The sequence below is a fragment of the Gracilinanus agilis genome, chromosome 1 (assembly GCF_016433145.1).
Source record: "Gracilinanus agilis isolate LMUSP501 chromosome 1, AgileGrace, whole genome shotgun sequence".
NCBI classification, from domain to species: Eukaryota; Metazoa; Chordata; class Mammalia; order Didelphimorphia; family Didelphidae; genus Gracilinanus; species Gracilinanus agilis.
In genome coordinates this window covers 709,799,789-709,826,324 of record NC_058130.1, presented here as the reverse complement: position 1 = coordinate 709,826,324, position 26,536 = coordinate 709,799,789, and the positions used below count along the sequence as shown (strand labels likewise).

The window sequence follows — 26,536 nt, the reverse complement described above, 5'->3', positions numbered from 1 at the left end:
TGTGTGACCCTGGGCAAGTCACTTGACCCCCATTGCCCACCCTTACCACTCTTCCACCAAGGAGCCAATACACAGAAGTTAAAGGTTAAAAAAGAAATAAAGTAAATGGGTGGCAGGGTAGCTAGGTGGCTCAGTGGCTAGAAAACTAGTCCTGGAAACAGACCTTGGGTTCAAATCTGACCTACTCCTAGCTATGTGCCCCTGGCCAACACAATTAATCCCCATTACCAGCCTTTACTACTCTTCTCCCTTGAAACTGATTCTTGGTTTCAACTCTTAAGAAGGTGAAGATTTAAAAAAAAAAAAAAAGCCCAAAGCCATTCCCAAATAGATAAATATTCAAAGGAAATGAATAACTTTCAAAATAATTGCCAACTATTAACAAATCCTATAAAAAGTATTGGTGAAATCACTAATAATATGAGAAATGCAAATCCAAACAGTCCAGAGGTTTCACCTCACATGCAGCAAATCCCTAGGGGTAACAAGAGGGAATCAGTTAATACTGGAAGAATTGGGAAATGCTACAATAGTTCTGGGAAGCAAGCAGGAATTATGCAAATACAGTCATTAAAATATCTATGCCTTTGACTCGGGTTCCACTGCCAGGTATATGTAACAAATATGGCACTGATGAAAAGCAAGTCCCCATATATACACCCAAGTATTTCTAGCAGCACTTTTTGTGGTGGCAAAAAGAACTGAAAGCAAAGTAGATGTCCATCAATTGGGGAATGAGGAAACCAATTGTGGTACATGAGCATAATGGAGTATCACTGTGCTACAAGAAACAAGATGAATACAGAGAAGCATGGAAAGATTTATATGAACTGATACAAAGGCAGGTAAGCAGAACCAGGAAAATAATATACACAATGTATTATGAAGGGAAAGAACAACCAGCACAAAGCAATTGAAGTTGAATATTGCAAAATTATAAAGAGAAAACTTGGCCCCAAAGGAGAAAGATAAGAAGACATTCCTCCTCTCTTGGGGTCCATAAGTGTGCAACACTGCAGATGAGGTCAGATTTTTTTTAACTCAGCAAGGCCTGAATTAAAATCCTGCAGCAGATACTGTGTGACCCTGTGCAAGTCATTTAACTTCTGTTTATCTCAGGAAAATGAAAATAATAGCGCCTACTTCCTAGGGTTGTTGTGAAGATCAAATGAGATGACTATAAGAAATTTAGCATGATGCCGGGCCATAGTAAGTGCTATATAAATGTTGTTACTCATTTTTTTAGTGTGTTGTTGATTGCTGAATTTTATTCTCTTTTTAAAAATCTGTTTCATTGTTGAATTTTGTTCTCTTTTTTAAAAAATCTTTGTTTCAAGTGTCGATTCTATTTTAGTGAGGGAAAGAGACAGGGGAACTATAGGAGATACAAAACCAAAAAAAAAGTGCACATGTATGTGTATATATAATGTGCTTATATATACACATACATTCATATAGATATATATTTGTCGTTTAGTCATAATCAACTCTTCACGACCCTGTTTGAGGTGGTTTTGACAAAGATATCAGAATGGTTTGCCATTTCCTTCTCTAGCTTATTTTATAGACAAGAAAACTAAGGCAAATAGGGTTAAGTTACTTGCCCTGACAGCTAGGAAGGGTCTGAGGCCAGATTTGAACTCAGGTCTTCCTGGCAGTGAAAATAGAGGAGAGCATACTATTTTACTGAGGTAGAATCAATCCATTAATCAACAGCTAGGTGGTTCAGTGGATAGAAGCCAGCCTGGAGTCAGGGAGACATGAGTTCACATCAGGTTTCAGATATTGGCTGTGTGACACTGGGCAAGTTACTTAACCCTATTTGCCTGTTTCCTCATCTGGAAAATGGGTGCTTTTTATTATTCTAACTAGTACTTGCTCTTAAAATGTATTGTTGCTGTTCAGTTGTGTCCAACTCTTCATGATCCCAGTTGAGGTTTTTTTGGCAAAGATACTGGATTGGTTTGCCATTAACTTCTCCAGCTCATTTTTTTTTTTTTTTACAGATGAGGAAAGTGAGGCAAGGAAAGTGGGCTAAGTGGCTTGCCTTAGCTACCTTGTCCTAACAATCAGAGCAGTCTAAAACCAGAATGGATGGTGGCCTCCCTCTCATGGGAGGTGTTAAGTAGAAGGCAGGTGACCACTGGTTAGGTATGTTCTAGTGGGGATTCCTTTCTGCTGTGGGTTAAATTAGATGGCCCTTCCTGAGGCTCCAGGTCTGGGACTGTGAACAAGAAGAGAGCAGAAGGGCCATTAAGTAGCAGCCAGGATCTATGGGAGGTCACAGTCATGGATTTATAATGAGAAATCAACTCTTTTATGACTTTCTCCTAGGAAAATAGCCCCTGGGTAGGAATGGAGAAATCAGATGGTGGCAGTTACTCCAGGAATGAGGATTAGCAGGTTAGGAATGGTTGAAGAGGGGGGTGGGGGTGGGGAAGGGGGTAGCCATGAGTAAAACATTAGTGTCAGACTCTGGGGTAAAGGCCGAGTGAGGCTAAAGTGGAGAAGATGGACTAGGAGGAGAGTAAGAGCTGAATGACGTCTCCAATGAGGATGGAGACTGGCTTAGTGTGAAAGAGTGGGATAGTTAAAATACCTGATTTATAGACCAATTTAAAGTTTATGAGTGTGGTGGGGGTGCAGTTATAGGTGGCTCAGTAGATGGTCCTGGGTTCAAATCTGACCTCAAATACTACTTAGCTGTGTGATCCTGGGCAGGTCACTTAACCCTCATTGCTTGGCCCTTACTGCTCTTCCGCCTTAGAACCAATACACAGTAGTGATTCTAAGATGGAAGGGAAGGGTTTTTAAAAAGTAAAGTTTCTAAGTGGCCATGTGATATAATGGTTAGAGAACTGACCTGAGGAGTTGGGAAGAACTGCATCCAAGTCCTGGTTCTGACTCCTACTGGCTGGGCAAATGATTTCATCATTCAGTGCTCTACAAAACTGGCTCAGACCACAAATCAGAGAAGGTGCTAAAAAGAGTTTCCTCCTCTGGGAACTCCCTGGGCTGGAGAGACAGCAGGTCTAGTACCAATTCTCATCACTCTCCTTACAATTTACAAAAAATAGGAAGTTGCGACTGGGGAGAGGAATCCCAAAGTTCTGGATGTGAAGATGGTGCCTTCCTGAGAGCTGATGAGGTCTGAAGTATGATCATGCCAGTGTATATCTGTAGTGAGAAGGAGGATGTAGAAGTTGAAGCCAAGGAATCATGTGGTCAGGTTGGCGGTAGGGTCATTGATCTGTCCCTTGAGGTACCTGTGGAGGATGATATAAAGACAGGTGTTGGCTGAAGCACTGAATTCCCTGACAATTTTGCTTTGGAAGGATTCTTGGAGCGGTTCCAGCTCTTGTGGCTCCCAAGCCGCCATCTTGGTTCCACCCGTCACTGAAAATCTTGGGGAAAATGTCCTGGAGGTTGGTGGATGATAGCAACAAGGGCAGGGAGGAAACGGTCTAAATGGATTGCAGGGACCTCAAAATTGAAGAATGGTCAAAATGCAGCAGGGGGGGATGGGGGAGGGGGAGAGAACAGGGAATATGCTTGTCCTTTCTCTTAGTTCTGTGAGTCTGATTCAAGGAAAGGATTCAGGGGAAGAGAGGATATAGGAGAGTGGAAAGTGTAGATGGATGAAGAGCAGGAGGGATTCATGAGAAGGAGAAAGGAGAGGAGACTTGAGTGAAGGGGATGAGGGCCACGACTGACTGAAATGTTTGGGAGTGGGCAGCAAGAGTTACAACCTGGAAAGAACACTCAATTTGACAGAGCCAAATCTGCACTGGGCTGAATCTAAGATGAGATTCAACAGGAATGGACCTAAAGTCTTACCTAAGAGCAGAAAATCAACTTCCTAAGTACTAGCCTGGGGGAGGGGTGACAACTTGTTATAACAGAGACTACTTCTGTGTTTGGATTGCCTGGGGGAGGGGGGGGGCAGCAATGAGTTCCTTTCCAACTCAAAAATTCTGTGATTCTGTAAATATGGAGTCAGAGGCCCTGGGTTTGAATCCTGCCACTACTTCTTACCTAGATGATTTGGGGTAAGTCATATCACCTTTCTGTTTCTGAGTAAGATGCTGGGTTGGATCTCTCAGGTCCTTTCTCTCTCAAAATTCTGAACTAAGGCAGCAGAACTAGAAGGAATGGAACTTGATGCCATATATACCACAAGCCACTGTGGCTAGGAGAGTTAATCTGCTTCTGAGTTGGAACTAGCATTTAGAATGTTTCTGCCCACCACCCCCTTTTTAAAAACTCTTCCATCTTAGAATTGATACAACAAATTGGTACTAAGGCAGAAGAATGGTAAAGGCTAAGCAATGGGGGTTAAGTCACTTGCCCAGGGTCATACAGCTAGGAAGTGCCTGAGACTAGATTTGAACCCAAGACTTTCCATCTCTGGGCCTGACTCATGATTCACTGAGCCACCTAGCTGCCCCAATTTTTGCCCTTCCTACATGGACTTCAGCCCCTTGGATTCCCTGAGTGAGTGTCCCAGGCAAGGAGAGAGTAGTTTAGGAGGAGGACACATTATGTGCAGAAAATAGGGAGAGGGAGCTCAGTGCGTGGAGCAGCACACTAGGGGAGATGAAGTTGGAGAGGTAGGTTTGAATTGCATTCTGGAGAGCCTTGAATGACACGTTAGCCAAAACAGAAAGCTTACTGGACTTGGAATCAGAATACGGGGTTCTGCAACATGTTTTATGGCCTCGTGCACTTAGCATGTCATGTCATACCCTGGATCTATCTAAATTTTTCATCTTGCCTTCCCTCTTCCCCATCCTATACACAGAATTTTCTATGGACCAAACCTAGTAAAACTCCTCAAACCTGGCATGGTGCTCACAGAGTAGGCACTTTATCAAATTCTACTGAGTGAGGAACACTTTGAACTGATTATGTCAAATGTCAGAAAGAAACTCCCTTCCATTAGGGTGCCTGGAGCTGCCTTGTCCCCCCCCCCCCTTTCACTGCTGGCCCCTCNCAGAAAGAAACTCCCTTCCATTAGGGTGCCTGGAGCTGCCTTGTCCCCCCCCCCCTTTCACTGCTGGCCCCTCTTATCTCCCCTCAAAGCCCCGCCCCCACCACTACCCGCCACTTCTCTCAGTCCCTCAGAGGGTATAGAACCACTGCTGCCAGCTGTGTCCGGCTACTGCAGCTGCTGCCCCAGCTGTGGCCTCTGGCAGAAACTTTCCTGCATCTCCTTCCCCCTTCCAACTAGGAGTAGGGAAGGAAGAAAGAAGAGCCCCACTGCCCTTAAACTCTGCGAATTGGGGGAAGGTGCCAGGCCAGGCTCTGGCCCAGAGCCATGGAACGAGCTGGGCCCCCCTACTGGCCTGGCTTTGGGTCCCTCTGTGTCCTGCTCAGTGCAGGGGCTGCCTGGGCAACTCCTGCACCCCAGTGGGAACTGAAGCATGAGCCAGGGCTAGAAGGCCCCTTGTTTGAGAGCAAAGGTAAGCCCTAGCATTGGGAGTCCCTCCCTCTGTTCCCAGCCTCATTTCCTCCTTGGCGGGTAGTACTGGGAGGCTTGAAAAGAAACTAGGAATCCAAGTACCCAGCAGGAGCCACAGGCATATCCATCCCTGTGCCCCAACCCCAAGCCCAGCCTGGGGAAGAGCTGGCCAGGATCTCCCGGAGGAGGCTTAAGACTTGTGAAGTAGGAAGAGGAGTCGAGGCTTTGGGGTTGGAGAGGTTGGAGGTTTAGGAGGAGATGGAGTTTGTAAACAGTGACTGTGTATCTTGACGCATGGGTGTACCTCATTCCCCGTGGCTCTTTCCCCAGACTCTGCTGTTGGCCTTATCTGGGTGGAAAGGGTGCCTGTGAGGCCTGATATGCTCCTTTCCTGCCTCCCTCCTCCCCCCTTCAAGCCAGGGAGGAATCAGTTTGGGGGCTTTCTCAGAGACTCTCCTATGTAGTATCCAGAAGAAGGAGAGCCCTGGCTCCAGCCCTAACTCCACTAGTGACTGTGTGACCTTGGGCAAGTTGATTTATTGCCCTGAGTTTTCTCCTCTACAAAATAGGAGCTAAGAATCCTTGCACTCACTACTCCACAGACGATGGGAGCCTTAGCTTGTCCCCCTGCAAAGCAGATTTGATGACCTCTCTCCCAAGTCCCTTCCCCTCCTCGATAGGATCTGGAATGGGATGGGGGATGAAGAGCAGCAGGTCTCAAACCCCAGACACTCAGCAGGAAGAGGGTCCATTGTTTGCTCCCCTAGCCAGTTCTTGAACTTGGCCTTCCCCTTCTGCTGGGGCTGAGGGAAAGGACAAAGACAGAGGGTGAAGCCAGAGGTCCAGCAGGCTGTGAAAGCTTGGCCTGGGAGTCTGGGAAATAATAATGCCCTGGCTCTGCTATGAATGCTGGGGGCAGGGGTACGGTATGATGGGAGAAGAGTTTAGTGCCCAAGACAGGACCCCAAGGGAGTGAGAATTATACCTACTTCTGATTGTTGCTTCCCAACAACTCGGGTGTGGATGAGTGGAGTCTACTGTTCATAGAGGGGGGTGGGAATGGTGGTTGTGTTCCTGATGGGGTAGGGATGGGCTAAGGAGGAACAAATCCTCATATTTAGGCTTATCAGCCCAGACACATGGTGGGTTGTGGGGGGGGGCAGCTGAATGTGACAGAGAAGTTCTTGGGGCTAAATGAGTTGGAATCATGGGGGAAGAATCTGTCCAGTGTTTGACAACTGGAGGGTTTGAGGGACTGCCATCAATGAACCAATCGAGAGCATCTACCCAAGGCCAGGCACTTTACTAATCACTGGGGATATGAAGAAAAAGTGAAACCGTCCCTGCCATCCAGGCGGACCATTTCTAGTCACCCAACATCACTTGGTGATCACCCTTGAGCTTCCTTATCATATTCATTAATATAATTCCAATCTCGTCTTCATTAATCAGTTAATAAACTCGGTTGATTAAGATATTATTTCATTAGCTGGTGAAACCTCTTTTCCCATGAGTACTTAATCTTCTATATCAAAACCCAAATTCTCCTAGGATTAACTCAATATTAATAATATACCATATAGTAAAAACAAGAATAGTATTTTGGCTGTGGGACAGATCACGGCCAGAGTCACCCCCAGTCATCGCTGTAATTCCAGATGACTTTTTACTTTCTGAACACACAGTTCTCTCAAGGCACCTAGCAAAGTCTCTTCTCAAGACTTTTCATCATCCATCGTCTTCACAAGATAAAAGGTGAAAATAGTTCCATCCAGAAAGGTCTCTATCCTCTTTCTGTCTTCTCTAGCTTCTCTCCAACAATGATGGGAAAACATTCTCTTCAGCTTTTTGAAAATCACTCCAAACAGTCTTTCCTGACTGGCAGTTAAAATGTTTTCTATTTCTACAAGATGCCATTTTGGCTCTTAAAACTATAGTTAACTCTAGGAAAGGCTTTGGAAACAAGTGTTGCACATAAGAGAGAAAATGAATACAATTTGTTTGGGGAGGGAAGAAAAGCTTCATGAAGAAAGATCAGAAAGAGTAGTCTCTCTCTCTTCCCCTCTCCCTCCCTCCCTCTCCGGCTCTCTTCCCCTCTCTGACACTCTCTTCCCCACTCCCTCTCCCTCTCTCCCTCTTTCTCTCCCCCCCCCCTCTTCCCCTTCTCTGACTTTCTCTTCCCTCCTTCTTTCTCCCCCTCTGACTCTTTCTCCTCCCTCTCTCTTCCCCTCTTCCCTCCCTCTCTCTGTCTGTTTCCTTCTGTCTGTCTGTCTCAAACCCTTACTTCCATCTAAGAATCAATACTAAATATTGGTTCTAAGGCAGAAGAGTGGTAAGGACTAGGCAATGGGGGTTAAGTGACTTGCCCAGGGTCACACAGGAAATATCTGAGGCCAGATTTGAACCCATGACCTCCTGTCTCTAGGCCTAGCTCTCAGAAAGTATAGTCTTGAAGGAAACCAGGGATCCCAAGAAGCAGAGAAGGGAAAGCATTGCAAGCATGAGGGACAGCCAATGCAAAGGCATGGAAATGAGAAATGATGTTTTAGTCAGCTAAGATGTGTGAGGAACAGAAAGTCATTCTGGAAGGGGCCAAGTTATGAATACCAAACAGAGACGTGCAGATTTGATTTCAGAGGGAACAGGAAGCCATAGGGAATTACTAAGTGAATGAGAAAGTCAGAAGTGAACTTTAGGAAAGTCACTGTCACCCGTGTGGTTTGACATTTCAAGGCTGGAGGGGGCACCTGGGACAGTTTGAGTGACAAGAGCTGAGAAGTCTTCCTCCCCTGGGGCAGGGGGAAGGACCCAAGACAGCCCTTCCAGCTTTTTCCTGGCTTGTTCACTGATGTGTCCCACTCCCCTTTGCAGTCACCCTTTTGTTGGCTGAAGAGAAAGAAAAGCCCATATGCTTCACCCAGAGATTGGAGGATCTAGTCTGCTTCTGGGAAGAGATGGCCAGCTTGGGCTCCAAGAACTACAGCTTCTACTACCAGTTAGAGTGAGTCCCCAGCACAACCTTTGTACCCCCTTTCCCACCCTTCACCCCCATGGTTGGGTCATCAGAGGAGGATATACTGGCCCTCTGGTGACAATAGTGTTTGTACGTCCCTGTGTCTACACAGTGAGGACCTATGGAAGCTCTGCATGCTGCAGGTGGTCTGGACGGGAAGGGGCACCATTCGCTACACCTGTACGTTCCCCCTGTCTGATGCCTCCAGCTTCATCCCAGTAGAGCTGAAGGTCATAGCCATCCCCCCTGACATGGACCTCCACCGGACCCTCTATATCAATGAAGTAGGTATGGCTTCTGGCGGCCCATGCTCCAGCCCAAGAAGGACCATGTGGGTCCTAGTCCAGCCCCGCTGGCCTCTCCAGGCCAACCCCCTGGTCCTGGCTCTGGGGAAGAAGTCCAGGCCCTTGGTGTGCCATTGGGTCTTCTACGTCTCTTATTCCTAACCCTGTTGCCCTCTTAGTGTTTCTGGACCCACCCTCCGGCTTAACAGTGCAGCAGATGGAGACACCCAGCCACGTGGCCCTTCGCTGGCTCCCCCCGCCAATGGCCCAGGTGACCAAGGACATCCGCTACGAGGTCAAATACTCAGAAGCAGAGGGTACCTGGGAGAAGAGGGTGAGAGCCCATCCCCAGCCCGCTGTTTGGCCTCCCCCACCTCCACCCCCAGCGCTTTGGCTCCCCTTCTCACAGCTCTCTCCCCGCCCCACAGATGGACATCCAAGAAGGCAGGACAGAGTGCGTCATTGCCAACCTCCGTGGGCACACTCGCTATGTCTTTACTGTTAGGGCAAAGATGGCAGAGCCCAGCTACAGCGGCTATTGGAGCTCTTGGTCCCAGCCCGTCACCATGCTTATCACTGTCGGTGAGCTCGCAGGGGAGAGGCAGGAGGGAAGGGGGTGGTGAGCCTCCAGGTACCACGAGTGGAGTGGAAGCGGGATTCTGCTCTGATGCTGCCCTGCCTCCCCTCCCCAGATCCAGACCCTTTGCTTGTGGGCCTGTCCGTGCTCCTCACCTGTATCCTGCTCTTGCTAGTTATCCTGGTCCTCCTCAGGCAACGCAGGTGAGCCCTAGTCCCTGCTCTCCTGCCCCAGGGAGGTGGCACCAGAGCAGAAAGAATGGCAGTCTTGGAGTTGATTGGACCCAAGTTCTGATTCATGTGTCTGGCTGACCTTAGGGAGTCTTAACCCCATGGGGGCTGGTCTTTTCTGCAGAATGAGAGAACTGTCCTCAGAGGCCTCTAGGCTCATGGGCCCAGCAGGCCCTTCCAGCTTTGTTTTTCCTCCTCCCCCCAGGTTTCTGAAAGAGATGTTTTGGCCAGGCATCCCCAGTCCAGAGCATGGGTTCAAGGGCCTCTTCACCATCCACAGAGGCAACTTTGAGGTAGGTGGCGAAGCCTGGGCCAGATTTTGCTCTCTCCCCTTGGGTAGGCCTGTGAGGCCTTCAGGTCCCAGGCTCCTGGGCTAGGGCCCTCCTGGTGGCCAGGCCCCAAAGCCACACATGAGAGGGGGCTCCCTGGGCTAAGCTTGACATTGTTATTGCAGCTGTGGCTGGGACAGAGCAACGCCTGCTTGTGGTGGGGGCCGCTTGGCGCTTACCCGGAGGAGCCACCAGCCAGGCTAGAAGTACTCTCTGAGCGCTGCTGGGTGGCCCCTGCTGCGGCCCGGGAGGAGGAGCCCCTGCTGGTACCAGAGGGAGGCCGGCTGGCCCAGGGAGCCAAGGATGACTACCTCGTGCTGGACGCACAGCTGCTGCCCCACAGGCCAGTTGCTGAGCCCCTAGGGTCGGGCTCCTTCAGCCTTCAGGGCTTGGGCAGCAGCACAAGCAGGGCCCTGGGGGCTGAGAGGGACTCAGCCATGGAAACGGATGCCAAGTCTGGTTCCTTTTCCACAGCCTCAATCTCAGCCCTAGAGACTGAGCATGAGGAACGGGGGCTGGCCTCCAACTTTGAGTACACTATCCTGGATCCCAGTTCTCGACTGCTCTGTCCTCGAGCCTCCCCACCCTTCCCACCCCCCAGACCCCCCGACCTTAAATACCTCTATCTTGTGGTCTCAGACTCTGGGATTTCAGCCGACTACAGCTCTGGGGACTCCCAGGGGGCCCTGGGCAGCTCACCTGATGGCCCCTACACCAACCTCTATGAGAACAGCCTTCTCCAGCCTAGCCCAGAACCTCTGCCCCCGAGCTATGTGGCCTGCTCCTAGTGGGTAGCCTCAGGACCACAAGGGCCTCCCCTAGGAACAGCTGCAGGAAGGGAGGTGCACAGAGACCTGCTTCGTTCTCTTTCCATCCTCCATGGGAAGGGGGGGTTGGGGGAGGGGTTGGCATGGTTGCAGGGCATCATGGCCTCTGAGGTCTAGGGGTGGGGGAGGAAGGATCACTTCCAGCAGGTCCTTCTTTGCTCTTTTATATATATTTTTGTAATAAATTTATTTTCTTTCTATGGGAATCACATCTTCTAAAGAGAGCGGGGAAAAGGGGGCTTGACTATACAGGAGAGGGAGGCTGGAGTTCAGAACCAGGGAGGCCAGGTATCCCTGGGAAAGGGGATGGAACAGCCAGAAGAGGGGTGACAGGAAGGCCCTACCCTTCCTGAGGAAGCAATATGGGGTGCAGTAAAACACACTGGATCTGGGTCTCTTCCTTTCTAGGACTTAGTTTTCTCCTCTGTAAAATTAGAGTAATGGGCAGGGTGGTAATTTCATGGTTATCTTCCAGGGCAGAATCTTAGAGTCCTAGAAGTGGAGATGGCTGAGGGTGGAGGGACAAGGAAGTGACCGCTCCTACCCTCATTCACCAAAATTCCATAGTCCATCCTGGCCTGGGCCCTTGTCCCTCCCCCAGGAATGACAACAAAAGGAGGCCTAGTCCTTGATGCCTAATTTATTAGATGAAGGACAAGGTTAGATCTCTACAGCTTCCTTCTTCCCCTTCCCACTTCTACTGCCCCACGGAGCATGGTGGCCACCTCCTCAGCCCCTTGGCCCGAGCTTGTTGGGGATATTACAGTGTAACAACATTTTACCCATCAGTGGCAGGAAGGCACAGCTGTCCAGATCCAAGAACAGCCCACGACAATGCCTCCTCTCACCTCTAGATAGCTGCTTTCTGACACAAAGTCCACGTGGCTAGGGAGAGACAAGGTCCTAGGAAGGCTGATTCCATCCCCAGAACAGGGCTCTCAGCTGGGGCTGCTGGTCTCAGACCTCTGAGGTTGGTGCTGGGAGGGTTGGCAGGTCACTTGGGAAATAGCCATCTCACCATCGTGTCTTAAACTCAAGCACCATTCCTGCTTGGGGAAGCCTGGCCCACTGGAGACTCGGGCCCTGAAGCACCCCTCGGGGTCCTGGGGCCTTGCCTCTGCCAGGTCTGGGGGCTCAGGCTCCAGCCAGAGGCATGTGGGCAAGTATCTCTGGAGCACAGCTAGCTGGAGGGCAGCTTCTTCCGTCTCAACCTCATCAGGACTTCGCATGGTGACCAGGAGTCCACAGTTGCTGCTTGAGCAGCCTGAGAAGTGGGCGACTGTGTCCACCAAGAGGGCTGCCAGGTGGGCACACGCCTGGGGTCCGGAGGTCTCTGCCAAGTACTCATCTAGGCCATCCAGCAGCAGAAGGGAGGGAGGTTGGGCCACTGTCTCATGCATGCCACTCAGCAGCTGCAGCAGCTCTCGAAAGGACGGTGGATACAGGAAGTGAATTTTCTAAAAGAAAGGAGGCCAAATGACAAGATGGCAATAGCTCGTGTTTATGGAGCCCTTTACATGCAATCACAACCCTTTGAGGTGGGTGATACTGTCATCTCCATCTTACAGGGCAGGAAGCCCAAGGTGAGGATGGCTAAGGGATTTGCCTCGGGTCATCCAGCTATTAAGTCCCTGAGTCAGGATTTGATCTCGAGTCTTTCCAACTCCAGATGCTTCAAGAAGCTCCATTGAGCCACCAGAGATGGAATGGCTCAGAAAAATGGAATGAGCCAGAGGGGAAAAAATGCTCAGATGTCAGTGCTGCAAAGGAGCTCTAACCACAGAGCTTCCAACAGCCCCTGATCACCTAATGAACCAAGCCCAGAGCCCAAAGCCCTGCAGTATTTAGCCTGCTCTCCCCTCCCCTCTATCCCAGTCTCACAACACATTTAGCTTCATACCAGGCCTTCAACTAGAAATTTCCTTCATTCTCCACTTGGTTCACTTCAGATCCTACCCATTCTTCATGCCAGAGCTCACAAAGCATTCACAGATTCCTTGCCATAGGCCCCAAGGATGTTCACAAGTTTCGAGGGTCTCACCCTAGAAGCCATCCTTTATCATAAGCACCTGTGGGTCATTTCAATTCCACAAACATTCATTAAGCACTACAACCCTGGCCTCAGACACTTTCTCGCTGTGTGACCCTGGGCAAGTCACTTAAGCCCTATTGCCTAATCCTTACCACTCTTCTGCCTTGGAACCAGTACATAGTAGTGATTCTAAGATGGAAGGTATGGGTTTAAAAAAAATTAAGCAGCTACAAGGTGCAAATCATGGGAGTAGGCTCTGGGGATACAAAGAATAAACAACAGGGACTGCCTGCAGAGAGCTTACATTCTACTTGGGAGAATGGGACCTGTACCCAGATGATGTATAATTCAAGTTAGAATGGGAAGAGGAGAAAAGAGAGATTCTTCAGAAAAAGCTAAAGATGAAGTAAATGCTTTGAAACTCCCACTTTGGGGGTGAGGAATGGGATATGGGGGACCCCAGGAAGATCAAGAAAGGTTACACAGAGGAGATGGCACCTAGAAAGACTGAGGGGGAAACACATTTCAGGAATGGTGGATAGACCACAAAAATGTCCAGAGGCAAGAGGAAAGGGCCCGTCCAGCTGGAGGGATGGCCAGTGGTCTGCTTTGGCTGGACTGTGGGCTTGGTTAGCAGATGAGACTGATGTGACATATGGCTGGAAGGGTAGTTTGAAGCCTGGCTGAGAAGGTCCTTTGAAGCAGTAAATGGACAAGGAAGATTATTTTGGCCTCTGTATGGGGGTGGATTAGGGAGGAGAGCTGGGGGCATTGGAGGCAGAGGCTCCTGCAGCAGCCCAGAGGAGAGGTGATGAGGGCCTGCACTACGAGGTGGTGTCTGTGTGTATGGAGAAAAGGGGATGGATGGCATGGCGGTAGGCAGTGCTGACAGGCTTTAGCAACTGATTGGCTGCAGGGGAAGAAGGAAGCGCCAAAGGAAATTGCAAGGGACTAGAAAAGTTGGTGGTGCTAGCAGGGGAAACTGGGAGATGGAGCAGGCTTAGCTGAATTCAGTTTAAGACAGGCTGAGTTTGAAACTCATGGGATGAAATTCGTGGGATGTTCAGATAAAGAAGTCCTGAAGGCAGTTGGAGCAGTGGGAGTGAATCCAGAGATTAGGGCTGGATAGCTAGATTAGTCTTCTACACAGAAGCAATCATTAAAATCATGGGCACAGATGGCTGCCAAGGGAGAAGGAAGGGGAACCCAGGAGAGAGCCAGGCATGGGGGAAGGGAGGACAGTAGGGATGGGAGAAGGGTGATAAACCAGCAGGACTAAGAAGGAACAACAGCCAGGTAGGGAATGAGGATGACCAAGAGAGAGAGCACTGCAAAATAACATCCAATGTTACAGAGAAGTCAGTGAGGGTGAGGTCTGAGAATAGACCATCTCATTGACCAGTGAAGATGTGACCTGTGACCTCTGAATGCTGCTCGAGTAGAGCAGTTCTGGTCATTTCATGAGAAATGCCTGAAAGTCCTCTATTCCTTTCAAGGTCCATTTCCTCCCAGGGGAGAGTTCTATTTGGGCAGCTAGGTAGATAGAGATAGATAGGGCCTGGACTCAAGAAGACTCATTGTCATGAGTTTTCAATCCAGCCTCAGATACTAACTGTGTAACCCTGGACAAATCACTTAACCTGGTTTGCCTCAGTTACCTCATCTATAAAATGAGCTGGAGAAGGAAATGGCAAACCATTCTGGTATCTTTGGTAAGAAAACCCCAAATGGGGGTCATGAAGAATCAGCTACTACTGAAATGACTGAAAAATAAAGTTCCTGCTCTGTATAAGACATTCTGCTTGGTGCTGAGGGCACAGAGGTTTTAACAATAAGGCACAGTTCCAGCCCATGGGGAGCTGAGATACTCCTGAATGTATATGGTCAGATATGCAGATAGCAGAGACAGTCATCTCGGCAGGGAGAAAGTGCTAACAACTGGGGGACATCAGAGAGGCCATGTGTCAGAGGCAGCACCAGAGCTTAGCCTTTTGGAAGGAGGCAGAATTGAGGAGAGAGGATGTTCCAGGAATGGAGAACAGTCTGGGCAAAGCCCCAAGAAATTGGAAGCCAAAGTTCAGGGAACAGTTGGTATTCCAGTCTGATACTGGAAAATAAGGCTGAAATGGTCAGTGCAAGCCAAAGTGCACAGAAATTAGGATAGGAGGAGTTGAGAAATAGGTAAGGAAATGGAGGTAAAGACTATAGACTAGTGGTGTCAAACTCAAGACTATATCGACACATAAAACCACAAATTTACATTAACTATGTTGCATTATATTTTTATTTTGTTAAACATTTCCCAGTTATATTTGAGTCAGGTTTTGACCCCACTAGGGAGTTTTGCAGTTTTGAAATGGCAAGCTGTGAAGTTTGTACCTGATCCTAGAAGCAATGGGGAGACAGACTTCAGAACATGGAGGACAGCTGGGTGGCTCAGTGGATTGAGAGCCAGGCCTAGAGATGGGAGGTCCTGGGTTCAAATCCTGCCTCAGACACTTCCTAGTATGTGACCCTGGGCAAGTCACTTAACCCCCATTGCCTAGCCCTTACCACTCTTCTGCCTCAGAACCAATACATAGTATTGATCCTAAGAAAGAAGGTAAGGGCTAAAAAATAAAGACTTCAGAGTATGAAAGTGACATGATCAGATATGGGTCTTGGGAATATTGATTTGATAGCAATGTGTAGGACAGACTAGAAAGGGGAGAGATTGGAAGCAGGAAGACCCATTGGAAGCTATTGCATTAGTAAGAAAGAGTTAATGAGAGCCTGAATTCAGGTGGTCACTGGGTGATTAGAAAAAGTCAAGGGGTAGATGAGAGGACAGATGTGAGAGATGTTTTGGACATTATGTGGCCAGTGATCAGATATGGTAGGGTAAGGGAGAAGAAAGGGTCAAAGATGACTGGGATTGTACAATTCAAATGACTGCAATGATGTTGGTTCTGTCAACAGTGATAAGGAAGTTTGGAGAAAGAAGACCTAGGAGGGGGAAACAGAATGAGTTAGTTCTCTTTTGGACTCTGAGTTTGAGACACAAATGGGATGTCCAGGTGGAGATATCTGTTCAGCATTCAATGCCAGACTGGACTTAAAGAAGGAGAGTAAGCCTGGATGGCTAGGGCTGAGAATAATCTGCAAAGACAGGATAACTGAATCCATTAAATAGATCATTGCCCATGTAGAGAGAGCATTGCAAAGAACAGAGCTTGGGGGAATATTACACATTTGGTGGTAGGAGATAGAGGATGATGATAATCTAGCAAAGGAGTCTGAAAAGGAATAGTCAGGCAGATTGGAGAAAAAGCAAAGTCACAGAAGCCAAGAGGAGATGGTCAATAGTGCTGAGAGTTGCAGAGGGACAGAGAGCACTTAAAGGATCATGAACATGGCATATATTTTCAGACCCTGCCAATGTAGGAATTTATTTTCCTTGACTAGTAATAACTAGCTTTTATACAGTACTTGAAGTTTTGCAAGGGGCAGCTAAGTGGGGCAGAGGATAGACCCAAAAGGGTTGAATGCTACTAAAACCACTGGACAACTAGGTTTGCAAAGCACTTTTCAGATATTATCTTCTGTGATATCCAGAACAACCCTGGCAGGGAGATGCTATTATTTTCCTAATCTTGCAGATTAGGAAAGGCATGTTAGACAGGGCAGTACATAGAGTATTGGGCCTAAATCAGGAAGACAAGTTCAAATCTAGCCTCAGATACTTACTGGCTGTAGCTTTGGGCAAGGCACGTAAACTCTGTATCAGTTTTCTCAACTACAACATGGGAATAATAGCATCTACTCGGCAGGGTTGTTGTGAGGATCAAATGAGATAATATTTGTAAAGCACTTAGCAAGTGCCTGGTACATAGTAGGCACCATATAAATGCTGGCTGTTCTTAAGTCTCTCAGTAGGTTTCTCTCCTACTTCAATCCATCTTCTATACTGTCATCAAAGTGGTTTTTCTTTTTTCATAACCCTTACCTTTCATCTTAGAATCAATACTGTGTATTGGTTCTAAGGTAGAAGATTGGTAAAGGCAAGGCAATGGGAGATTAAGTGACTTGCCCAGGGTCACACAGCTAGGAAATGTCTGAGGTCATATTTGAACCCAAGACATCCCATCTCTAGGCCTGGCTTTCAATCCACTGAGCCACCTAGCTGCTCCCAACAAAGTGGTTTTTCTAAAAATGAGTCTTGGGGAAGCTAGGTGGCTCAGTGGATAGAGCACCAAGTCTAGAGATGGAAGGTCTTGGGTTCAAATCTAGCCTCAGCCACATCATCATCCATCCTCAATTGCTTAGCCCTTACCTGTCTTCTGCCTTGGAATTAATACTCACTATGAATTCTAAGACAGAAGGCAAGAGTTAAAAAAAAAAAAAAAAAAGAACAGTAGATGAAACACAGGTTTTCTTGGCCCAGAAGAAGGGACCCTTCTTCCTCAGGGACTGTAGCAAAGAGTGGAGGAGATGGGGCCTATTTCTTCAGTAGCTGGCAAGATGTTTTTACTCACTGGGAGGAAAAAAGCAGGGAAGGGATGATCTCTTGAGAAATGAGGTTTGGAACAGCCACTAGGGGGAGGGAGAAAAAAATCAATAATCAATAGATAAATCAAATGGATAAAGCAGTTAGTAAGCATTTACTAGGACCAAAGGACTGCTGTGTATCAATGAGTTTCAGCTGAGGTTTGATGACAAATTTGTAGTGGGCTCTGACAGTATGGTTGGGTGACCCTGTCTAGCAGTGTTCAACAGATATGGGATTTGTTGAACCTTCCCCACAATGGTGGGGTTTTCTGAGGCACGCAGGACAAGGGAAAGGATTTGAGATTAGAAAATGGCAGATTAGAGGTGAAATGGTTAAGCATTAAGATCAAGGTTGTGAACTTGGGGCAGCTAGATGGCTCAGTGAATAGAGTGCTATTTAACCTCTTTCAGTCTTAGTTTCTTCATCTGTAAAATGGGGCTAATAATAATAGTACTAGGTATAGCACAAATAGTAGCTAGGTGGCACAGTGGAGAATCCTCCAAGCCTAGAGTCAGAAACACTTGAGTTCCAATGCAATCTCAGACACTTGCTAGTGGGGTGAGCCAGGACAAGTCACTTAACCCTATTTGCCTCAGTTTCCTCATCTGTCAAATGATCTGGAGAATGAAATGACAAACCACTCCCATATCTTTTCCAAGAAAACCCCAAATGATATCACAAAGAATCAGATTTGACTGAAACAACCAAACAACAAGGCTGTGAAAAGAAGAGAGTGAGATCAGAATAGGAAGATGGACCAAGGGTAGATGGAGAGGTACAGGGAGAATAAGAATGAAAAATAGATTAAGGGGGCAGCTGGGTAGCTCAGTGGATTGAGAGCCAGGCCTAGAGACGGGAGGTCCTAGGTTCAAATCTGGCCTCAGACACTTCCCAGCTGTGTGACCCTGGGCAAGTCACTTGACCCCCATTGCCTACCCTTACCACTCTTCCACCTATGAGTCAATGCACAGAAGTTAAGGGTTTAAAATTTAAAAAAAATAGATTAAGCCAGATATTATAGGTTATCTAGTCCTTAAGATCAAAGAATAATGGATTTAGAGCATATAGATCACCTAATTTAACCCCATTTTGCAGATGGGAAAATTGAGCCCAGGATGATGAAATGACTTATTTGTTAAAGGTTACATAGATAAGAACCAAAGCCAGAGTTTGACCCCATGTTCCTTGACACTAAATTCAGCACCAAAATCATGGAAATGGAAGTGTTTCAGGTGATGGTAAAAAATGGTTTGACAAAATAGTCAGAGTTGATGGGATAGACCAGGGTGTTATAAGGTCTGTTGGCTTGAACCTAGGAGCCAAACGCTCTGCTCCTAGAAGAATTCCAGACAGAATGATCAGGAACTTGGTAGATAACAACAACAAAGATCTGGATATGGTTTGATGATGGAAATTTTAAATAGAGAGGCTGCCGAACAGTGGTGCAGAAAGAAGGTCTCAAATTGACCAGGACTGGAGAGGGTGACAAGGGATATGGTCCCCTCAGGAAAAGGCTAGGTTTGAGTTACTATTTGATGGTAGAAAGAAGAGATGGAGGATGAGGAGCTACTGAATGGAACTACAAGTACCCATGTGAATGTGAATGACTTAATTATTATGAATAATGCATTAAGAACAACTTCAAGGGACTCATGATGAAAAATGCTGTCCACTACCATGGAAGGAACTAATGGAGTTTGAATGAGCATCAAAAAAATTCCCTTTTTCACTCGATTGCCTTTATGAGATTTTTCTTGTATGTATTGTCTTATTTCACAACATGACAAATATAGAAATATGCATTGCATGACAGCACATGTAGAACCCATATCAGATTACTTGCTGTCTTGGGGAGTAGGATGGGGGAGAGGGAATTTGGATTGCAAAATGTCAGAAAACAAATATTAAAAATTATTTCTACATGTAATTGAGAAAAAGTACAATAAAATATCCTGGAAAATCCCCAGCAGAGTGGAAATTCCATTGAGCACATTGGAAGAAGAAAGCAGAGGTGGCTATAGGCTGGGAAAAGAACTGAGTTTATAGGGATGACCTTTCAGGGAGATGTAGCAGAGGAAAGAAGTTTTTCCCAAATCAGTTGGAAATTGTAAACCTAGGGTTTAATGGTACAGAAGGTAGCGATTTAAATTAAAACAACTCTGAGGTAACACCTCACACCTACTGGATTAACCAATATGATGGAAAAGGAAAGTGGTAAATGTTGGAGGGGTGTGGCAAAATTGGGACACTAATGTGGAGTTGTGAACTGATCCAACCACTCTCAAGGGCAATTTGGAACTATACCCAAAGGGCTATAAAACTGTGCATCCCCTTTGATCCAGTAATACCACTTCTGAGTCTCTATACCAAAGAGATTACTTTAAAAAATGGGGAAAAGGACCTATTTGTAAAAAATATTTATAGCAGCTTTTTTTGTGGTGGCAAAGAATTGGAAATTGAGGGATGTCCATCAATTGGGGACTGGGCTGAACAAATTGTGGCATATATTGGTGATGGCATGTGCCTTGAGGGCAGGAGCTGTTTTGTTTTTGCTTTGCCTGGCATACATTGGGCGCTTAATAAATGGTGGTTAATAGGTTGTGTCCCCCAAACATTAGTGCAGTCTCCATTCCAGAGCCCCGCCCTATCTAAGGTCCCGCCCCTAACGACAGAATCCCGCCTTAAATGGCCCAGCCCCCACTCCAGAGCCCCACCTCCTAGCCTATCAGTTACCTGGAGCCTGAGTGGATCCCTAGCGGCGCCCACTTTCCATCCCGGAGGCAGCTTCTGGAGGGCCCTCCGAGCCACAAACAGCACGGGGCCTCGGCCCTCTCCCGCTGCCACCAGAGCCGCGGCGAACAGCAACGCCGTCTTCCCGGAGCCTGACTTTCCGCGCAGCAGAAGGCCGGGACCTGCCCCAAACCTAAAAGTTTCTTCGCCAACCCCTGTCTGGGGACTCAGCAGTTTCCGCAGAGCCTCCATGCCTGCTTCAGCCCGCCCTCCGCGCTGCACCGGCGACAAATCAGTGCGCTGCTCTACGCTAATCCCGCCCCCTAGTGATGTTCCATTGGCTTAGACTCAGTTCATTTAGGCTGCTCGCCAAAGGAGCCCTAGCGTGGTGTCCGGCCTCGCCTCCAGTGGGCGGTCACAGCCCTGCTCCACGTGGTTTTCCCTAGCTCTGTTGTAATTTGGGACGTAGTCTTCATCTGCGCCTCCTAATGCGCTCACCTTAGTGATAGCGCCCCACTTCCTCTGCCTTTTTCTCTCTTCTTTGTCTCTTCTCCTGCATCTTCCCTCAGTTAATTATTTCCTATTTATTCTGTATATAATTTGCTTGACTCTCCTCTGTTAAATATTTCTTATCCTCATTTTTTTATTTTATTGCTATCTTATTTATATAGCTTGCTTTGGATGTATTTGTTTACAAGCTGTCTTCTCCATTAGAATGTAAACTTCTTCAGAACAGGGATTGTCTTTTGTCTCTTTTTGTATTCCCAGCGCCGAATACCATGCTTGCCACACAATATAAATCTTTGAGTTTTTTTAAACCCTTACTCTCTGTCTTAGATTGGTTCCAAGACAGAGAAGCAGTAAGGGCTAAACATTTGAGTTTTAAGTGACTTACCTAGGGTCACATAGCTAGGAAATGCCTAAGGTGAAATTTGAATCCAGGACATTCCTGCCTGACTCTGTAGTCACCTAGTCATCTAACTGCCTCAATGTTTTTGTGTTTTTTTCACAATTGATCTTACATTCTCCAACTTCTTTAAACTCCATCTTTTCCCTCTACCAGATCTTCCCTGTTTCCCAATCAAATATTTATGAAATATTTACTATGAGAAAGCACTATTTTAGACCCTATTTTAGAAATAAGGACAATAAATGAAACAATTTCTCTTTAGAATGAGTCTTTTAAGTACCTACTGTGTCCCAGTAGATGAAAAGGCAGGTAGATCAAGAAGAGAAGGCTCTTTCTTCAAGAAGGTTGTATTTTATTAAAGATGTGTAAACAAATAATATGTAGTCCTTAATGTTTCAAAAGCAATTTGCATACATTATTGAATTCGATTCTTACAACCCTAGAAGACATATACTATTATTATCATCTCTCCATTTTAAAGATAAGAAATCCCAATTCAGAAAGATCAAGTGACTTGTTTAGGGTCATATAGCAGGTAAGTAGCAGAGACAGGAATGAGACTCATGACTTCTTGATTCCAACTCCAGAAATCTAGACACTTATACCACAGAGAAGTCAATACAAAATAATTTCAATAGGGAGAGAGCATTAATATGGGGTATGGGAGAGAGCAGAAAAGTCTTCTCATGGAGGTTGTACTTCAATAGAATTTTGAAAGAACTTAAAGATTCTAAAAGGCAGAGGTGAGGAGAGAGAGCATTCCAGGTAAAAGGTAAGTCCTATGCAACTGCGCAGAAGTGGGAGATGAAGGATGGAATTTGTAGAAGTGCTTTGTGGTCCAGTTTGACTAGAATCTCATAAAGTGGAGCAGTATAAAATAAGTATGGAAAGGTAAGTCAGGGCTAGATTTTTAAAAAAAGGCCTTAAATAAGGGTGGGAGCTGGGAGAGTTGGAGTCAAAAATACTTAAGTTCAAATCTAGCCTCAGGCACTTACAAGCTATGTGACCTTAGACAAGTCATTTAACCTCTGTATGCCTCGGTTTCCACAATTGCAAAATGGGGATAATACTAGCACCTAACACAGGGTTGTTGTGAGGATCAAATGAGACAATATTGATATAAAGCTTGCTTAGCACAGTGCCCGGTGCTTAATATATAGGTGCTTAATAAATACTTGTTTCCTTCCTCTAATAATCTTCTGTGTGATGATCCACATGCCCTTTCTTCTATCATTACAACTCTAGGAAAGCACCCTAAGGAGTTACATACCAGAGTTTTAACTTCCTAGTTATCTCTAGGGAGAAAGGCAGGAAGCTACCACCAAAAAGCGCAGGGAAGTGATGAGACCTGTACATTGGTGCCCAGATCTGGAATTCCCTTGTTTCCTCCTGTTTCTCTGGTGACAAAGACTTCTTGGTTGTCATAGGAAAAGGGAGCAAGGAGCTATTGCCTACATGTAGAAGCTAACTTTGGGTCTGGACCTATTGGGTGGTGATGGCCATAAGTAGCCATGACAGGAGACTATCTGAGGTGACCAGAACTGAGGGGGAAAGGCAAAGCTGGTACTTCAAAGGCAGTGCAGTAGAATGGAAGTAGCTCTCTAGACTCAGAGTTCAAACCTCTGTGCCTCTATTGCCACCAGTGTGACCTTTGATCAAATCCTTGACTTCTCTTGGCCTGTTTCCTCATTAACAAAATGAGAAGCTTGGACCAGATGATCTCTGAGGTCCCTTCTATCTCTATCCTATGATCCTGTAGAAGAAACATAGAACAGAGGGTGAGAAAGAGAAGGACCCAAGTACTTGAAGCTTTCACTGATCTCAAATCTCAGTAAAGAATGGTGAGCCAGGAGGGAGGGATCTCCTTTCCCATATTTCCCTTGTTATACTCTGTGACTTTGAGCTGGAATCCCAGATACACGCCTCTCCTGTCTTATTCCATTTCTATAGTCGCTGGGTCAGTGAAATTCAGGAATTCCCCTCCTATACACAAAGAATGGGAAAGATAAGAAAGAGAAGTTTGGGGAGATGATTGGAAGCAGGAGGTGCCATGGAAGAACACAAATTTTTTCTTTTCACTTATTAAGTAATTGATGCAGCCACAGAATGTTGAGTACTTATGCCTCGAGACAGAGGGGGTTAAGAGAAGAGATTCTAGTTGCAAAATGGGAGCTTTAGAATTAGAGTTTTCCTGTTTGTAATCATTTTGAGTAATAGTTCATTTCCTGGTTAAATTTCTAACCTAGCCAGTGCTGTCTTGCAATTTGGTTGAGATGAGTAATCTAGCACCTACTAGAAGTCAATGGGCATACTTCAGCTTTTGGGGATACTTTACCAAGTAAAACCCAGAGTCGAACTGAAGTAACTATTTAGCTGGTCGTTCAAGGAGAGTGCCCTTTGGTCCACAGATCAGGAATTTCACTCCATTGATGGACGTGTCACATGGTGTATTCCCCCAAAGCAGTCCAAATGTCTCATGTATATCTCTTCTTTTCATAACCAAACTCTAGAAAGAGCTATTATTAATTTTCTCCACTTTCTCTCCTCTCACTTTTAAACCATTTGTAATATGACTTCCATCAGCATCACTTAAGGGAAACTGCCCTTTCCAACTAAACTATGCTTTCTCTTTTTCAAACTCTCACCTCCCATCTTAAAATCAATGCTATGTATTGGTTCCAAGGCAGAAGAGTGGGAAGGGCTAGGCAATAGGGTTAAGTGATTCAGATTTGAATCTAGGACCTCTAGAATCTATGCCTGGCTCTCAATCCACTGAGCTGCTCCCCTTACCCAATGTTCTCTTAATTGCCAGTCTAGTGACTTTTTCTCAATCTTCATTCTTCTTGACCTCTCTTCTCTGTTTGATGCTACTGGCAATTTTGCCTTCCAGAATTCTCTCTTCTTCCTGGATTTTTCTATTCGCCTTTTCTCCTCCGATGTATAGCTGTCCCTTCTTAATCTCTGTTGCTGATTGTTATCCATGTCAATCCCCTAACTGGGGTTTACCTTCAAGACTATGTCTTGGGCTCTCTTCTTTTTTCTTTCTACATTCTCTTTTGGGGAGCTCATCTACTCCCATGGATTCAACTATCATCTCTATGCAGATATGTATATCATACTTTCATTTCTTGAGTTCCAGGCTTGCATTCCCCAAGCGAATATTGGATATCTACAATTAGATGTTTGATGGTCATTTTAAACTCAATATGTCCAAAATGGAACTCATTATCTTTCTTTTCAAACTTAACCTTCTTCCTAACTTCCCTTTTTCTCTTGGTGGTATGACCATCCTTTCATGCAGTTAGGAACACAGGAGAGCTGAGATGGCAGCATCCTCTCTGATTATTGGTTCTGCTTCCAGACTAGCCATCACAGCTATAATCTGGGGAGGCAACTCCTTTGGAGAAGGGGCCAGGCATCTCTCCAGTTATCAACCAACTGTCACTCACTTGGACTGGAAAGTCAGCCTAGCTGAAGCAGCAAGGGACCCTGGGGGAGAGGTAAGAGGCAGTGTGTCTCAGGTGGTGTAGAAGATCACCTCTACCATAACCACCATATCCCTGTAGAGCTTGATAGAGACAGCCCAGGACCCAGAACCCAAGATCCTTGGGAATGGCAATGCTTATAACCAAATGCCCTTAGGCATTATCCTGAGAAGCCACCGCTATGGGTGCTACGACTACATCTTTTAAAGTCCCAGAAAAGAATATTCTACTCCCAAAGTCTTTGGCACTATCAAATAATTCAATTTTAGAAAATGATTTGTTTTGTTTGACTACATCTTTTAAAGTCCCAGAAAAGAATATTCTTACTCCCAAAGTCTTTGGCACTATCAAATAATTCAATTTTAGAAAATGATTTGTTTTGTTTTTTTTACCAATGGAAATTACATTTTAAAAGGGACATTATCACCTGCTTTGTAGCTGTACCCTTTGGATCATGAGATCTTTCTATCTGACTTACAGGTGAAACCTTTTTATGCTGTCTCCCCCATTAGAACAGGAGCTTCTTGGGGCAGCTAGGTGGCACAGTGGATAGAACATCAGGTCTAGAGTTGGGAGGACCTGGGTTCAAATTTGGCCTTAGACACACCCTAGTTATGTTATCCTAGGCAAGTCACTTAACCTTATTTACCTTGCCCTTCTGCCTTAGAGTTTTTGCTAAGACAGAAAGTAAGGGTTAAGGGGGAAAAAAAAGAATGTGAGCTCCTTGAGAGTACTGTCATACTTTTTTTTCTATTTGTATGCCTAGCACTTAGCACAGTGCCCTTCACATAATAAGCACTTCATTCATTCATTCCAGTCACCCAAGTTTCCAATCCCAGAGTTTCAGAATCATTCCCAACTTTTTTACTTTCCCATGCCTTTCCATCTTCAATCAGTAACCAAGTCTGAGTGATTCAACCTAAAACTCCTTTTCTCAGCCACCTTCCTTGGCCTAGACTATTGAAATATCCCAACTGGTCTCTCTCACTCAAATCTGTCTTCTTTCCAGCCCACCCTCTCAACAACTGCCAGTGACTATTCCTAAAGCATATAATTCTGCTGTTCAAAGAAGCTTCAGAGGTTTCTTATTGCCTCTAAAAGAAAATCCCTGTTCCTCTGGCGGGCACTGAAAATTCCTCCTAATCTAGCTGCAACCCTTATCTTCAGACTCATTTCACTTCCACCTCAAACACTTTATATTCCAGGCAAAGTGACATATGTAATTTTCCCCATGCACAACATTCCATCTCTAGTAACCATGGCTTTGCCAGCCTGTTTCCCAAGTCTGGAATGCACTGCCTCCTGACCCCAACTTCTTGGAATCTCTAGATTCTTTCAAGGCTCTGCTCAAGTACCTCCTCCTATTAGAAGTCATTCTTGGTACCTCCTCCCCCCTCCCCACCACTTGTTAGGGCTCTCCTCACTAACATTACTTTGCATAAGTAGCTCCTGGGTGAGACAGCTTTCTACTTGGGCTTAGAGCTATTTTCCTTCCTGCTTTATTATTTTTTTTCCCCTCCAGATCTTCAGGCATCCAAGGGTGATGGAATGTATGACCTAGATCAAGTTGCTTGCCATTTTAGGGAGGGGGAGAGGAGAGAAGGAAAGCTTTTAGAGCTCAAAATTGTGTAAATAAATGTTAGAAAATGTTATAACATATAATTAGGGGGAAATAAAATATGAGAGAGAAAGAGAAAAAGAGGGAGAGAGGAAGGGGGAAAGAGAGAGAAAGAGGAGAGAGAGACAGAGAGACAGAGAGAGAGATTGAGAGAAAGAGAGAGAGATGGAAATACATAATTGAATTGCCTTGGGGTAAGCACTACCAGCAATGGCAATTGACAGATGTCATATTGATCTGATAGGGCTTAGGTTATAATTCGTTCAATTTTCAAAATATTTATTTATTTAGTATAAATATCTATTATATCTCTTTCCTATTGTGCCCCCAAACTGAACAACTTTCTTTTTTAATAACCCTTAATTTCCATCTTAGAATCAATATTAATATCAGTTCTAAGGCAGGAAAGTGGTAAGGGCTAGGTGATGGAGGTTAAGTGACTTGCCCAGGGTCACACAGCTAGGAAGTGTCTAAAGCTAGATTTGAACTCAGGATCCCTCATCTCTAGGTCT

The 26,536-nt window shown here is 45.9% G+C and overlaps 2 protein-coding genes across 2 annotated transcripts; one reads left to right on the top strand and one right to left on the bottom strand.

Moving 5' to 3' along the window:
* Positions 1 to 5,317: 5,317 nt before the first annotated feature.
* On the top strand, positions 5,318 to 10,730 carry EPOR (erythropoietin receptor). Its single transcript, XM_044658410.1, has 8 exons — positions 5,318 to 5,462; positions 8,333 to 8,462; positions 8,587 to 8,762; positions 8,938 to 9,092; positions 9,187 to 9,340; positions 9,451 to 9,538; positions 9,771 to 9,858; positions 10,020 to 10,730. The coding sequence occupies exons 1-8, from the start codon at positions 5,318 to 5,320 to the stop codon at positions 10,680 to 10,682; spliced, it is 1,599 nt and encodes a 532-aa protein (XP_044514345.1). The 3' UTR covers positions 10,683 to 10,730.
* A 623-nt stretch (positions 10,731 to 11,353) lies between these two features.
* Positions 11,354 to 20,263, bottom strand: SWSAP1 (SWIM-type zinc finger 7 associated protein 1). The gene is made up of 2 exons (XM_044658409.1): positions 20,015 to 20,263; positions 11,354 to 12,178 (listed from the first exon to the last, which is right to left on the bottom strand). Exons 1-2 carry the CDS (start codon positions 20,261 to 20,263, stop codon positions 11,660 to 11,662), a joined length of 768 nt encoding a protein of 255 aa, XP_044514344.1. The 3' UTR covers positions 11,354 to 11,659.
* Positions 20,264 to 26,536: the final 6,273 nt, after the last annotated feature.

What these genes read in the sequence shown, in the direction of transcription:
- EPOR (XM_044658410.1), top strand. Translation starts at nt 5,318, where the DNA reads ATGGAACGAGCTGGGCCCCCCTACTGGCCTGGCTTTGGGTCCCTCTGT. An exon ending in AGCTTCTACTACCAGTTAGA is followed by an intron (nt 8,463 to 8,586) that starts GTGAGTCCCCAG and finishes GTGTCTACACAG; the next exon opens with TGAGGACCTATGGAAGCTCT. An exon ending in GTCCTCCTCAGGCAACGCAG is followed by an intron (nt 9,539 to 9,770) that starts GTGAGCCCTAGT and finishes TCCTCCCCCCAG; the next exon opens with GTTTCTGAAAGAGATGTTTT.
- SWSAP1 (XM_044658409.1), bottom strand. Translation starts at nt 20,263, where the DNA reads ATGGAGGCTCTGCGGAAACTGCTGAGTCCCCAGACAGGGGTTGGCGAA. An exon ending in GGGATCCACTCAGGCTCCAG is followed by an intron (nt 12,179 to 20,014) that starts GTAACTGATAGG and finishes CCTTTCTTTTAG; the next exon opens with AAAATTCACTTCCTGTATCC.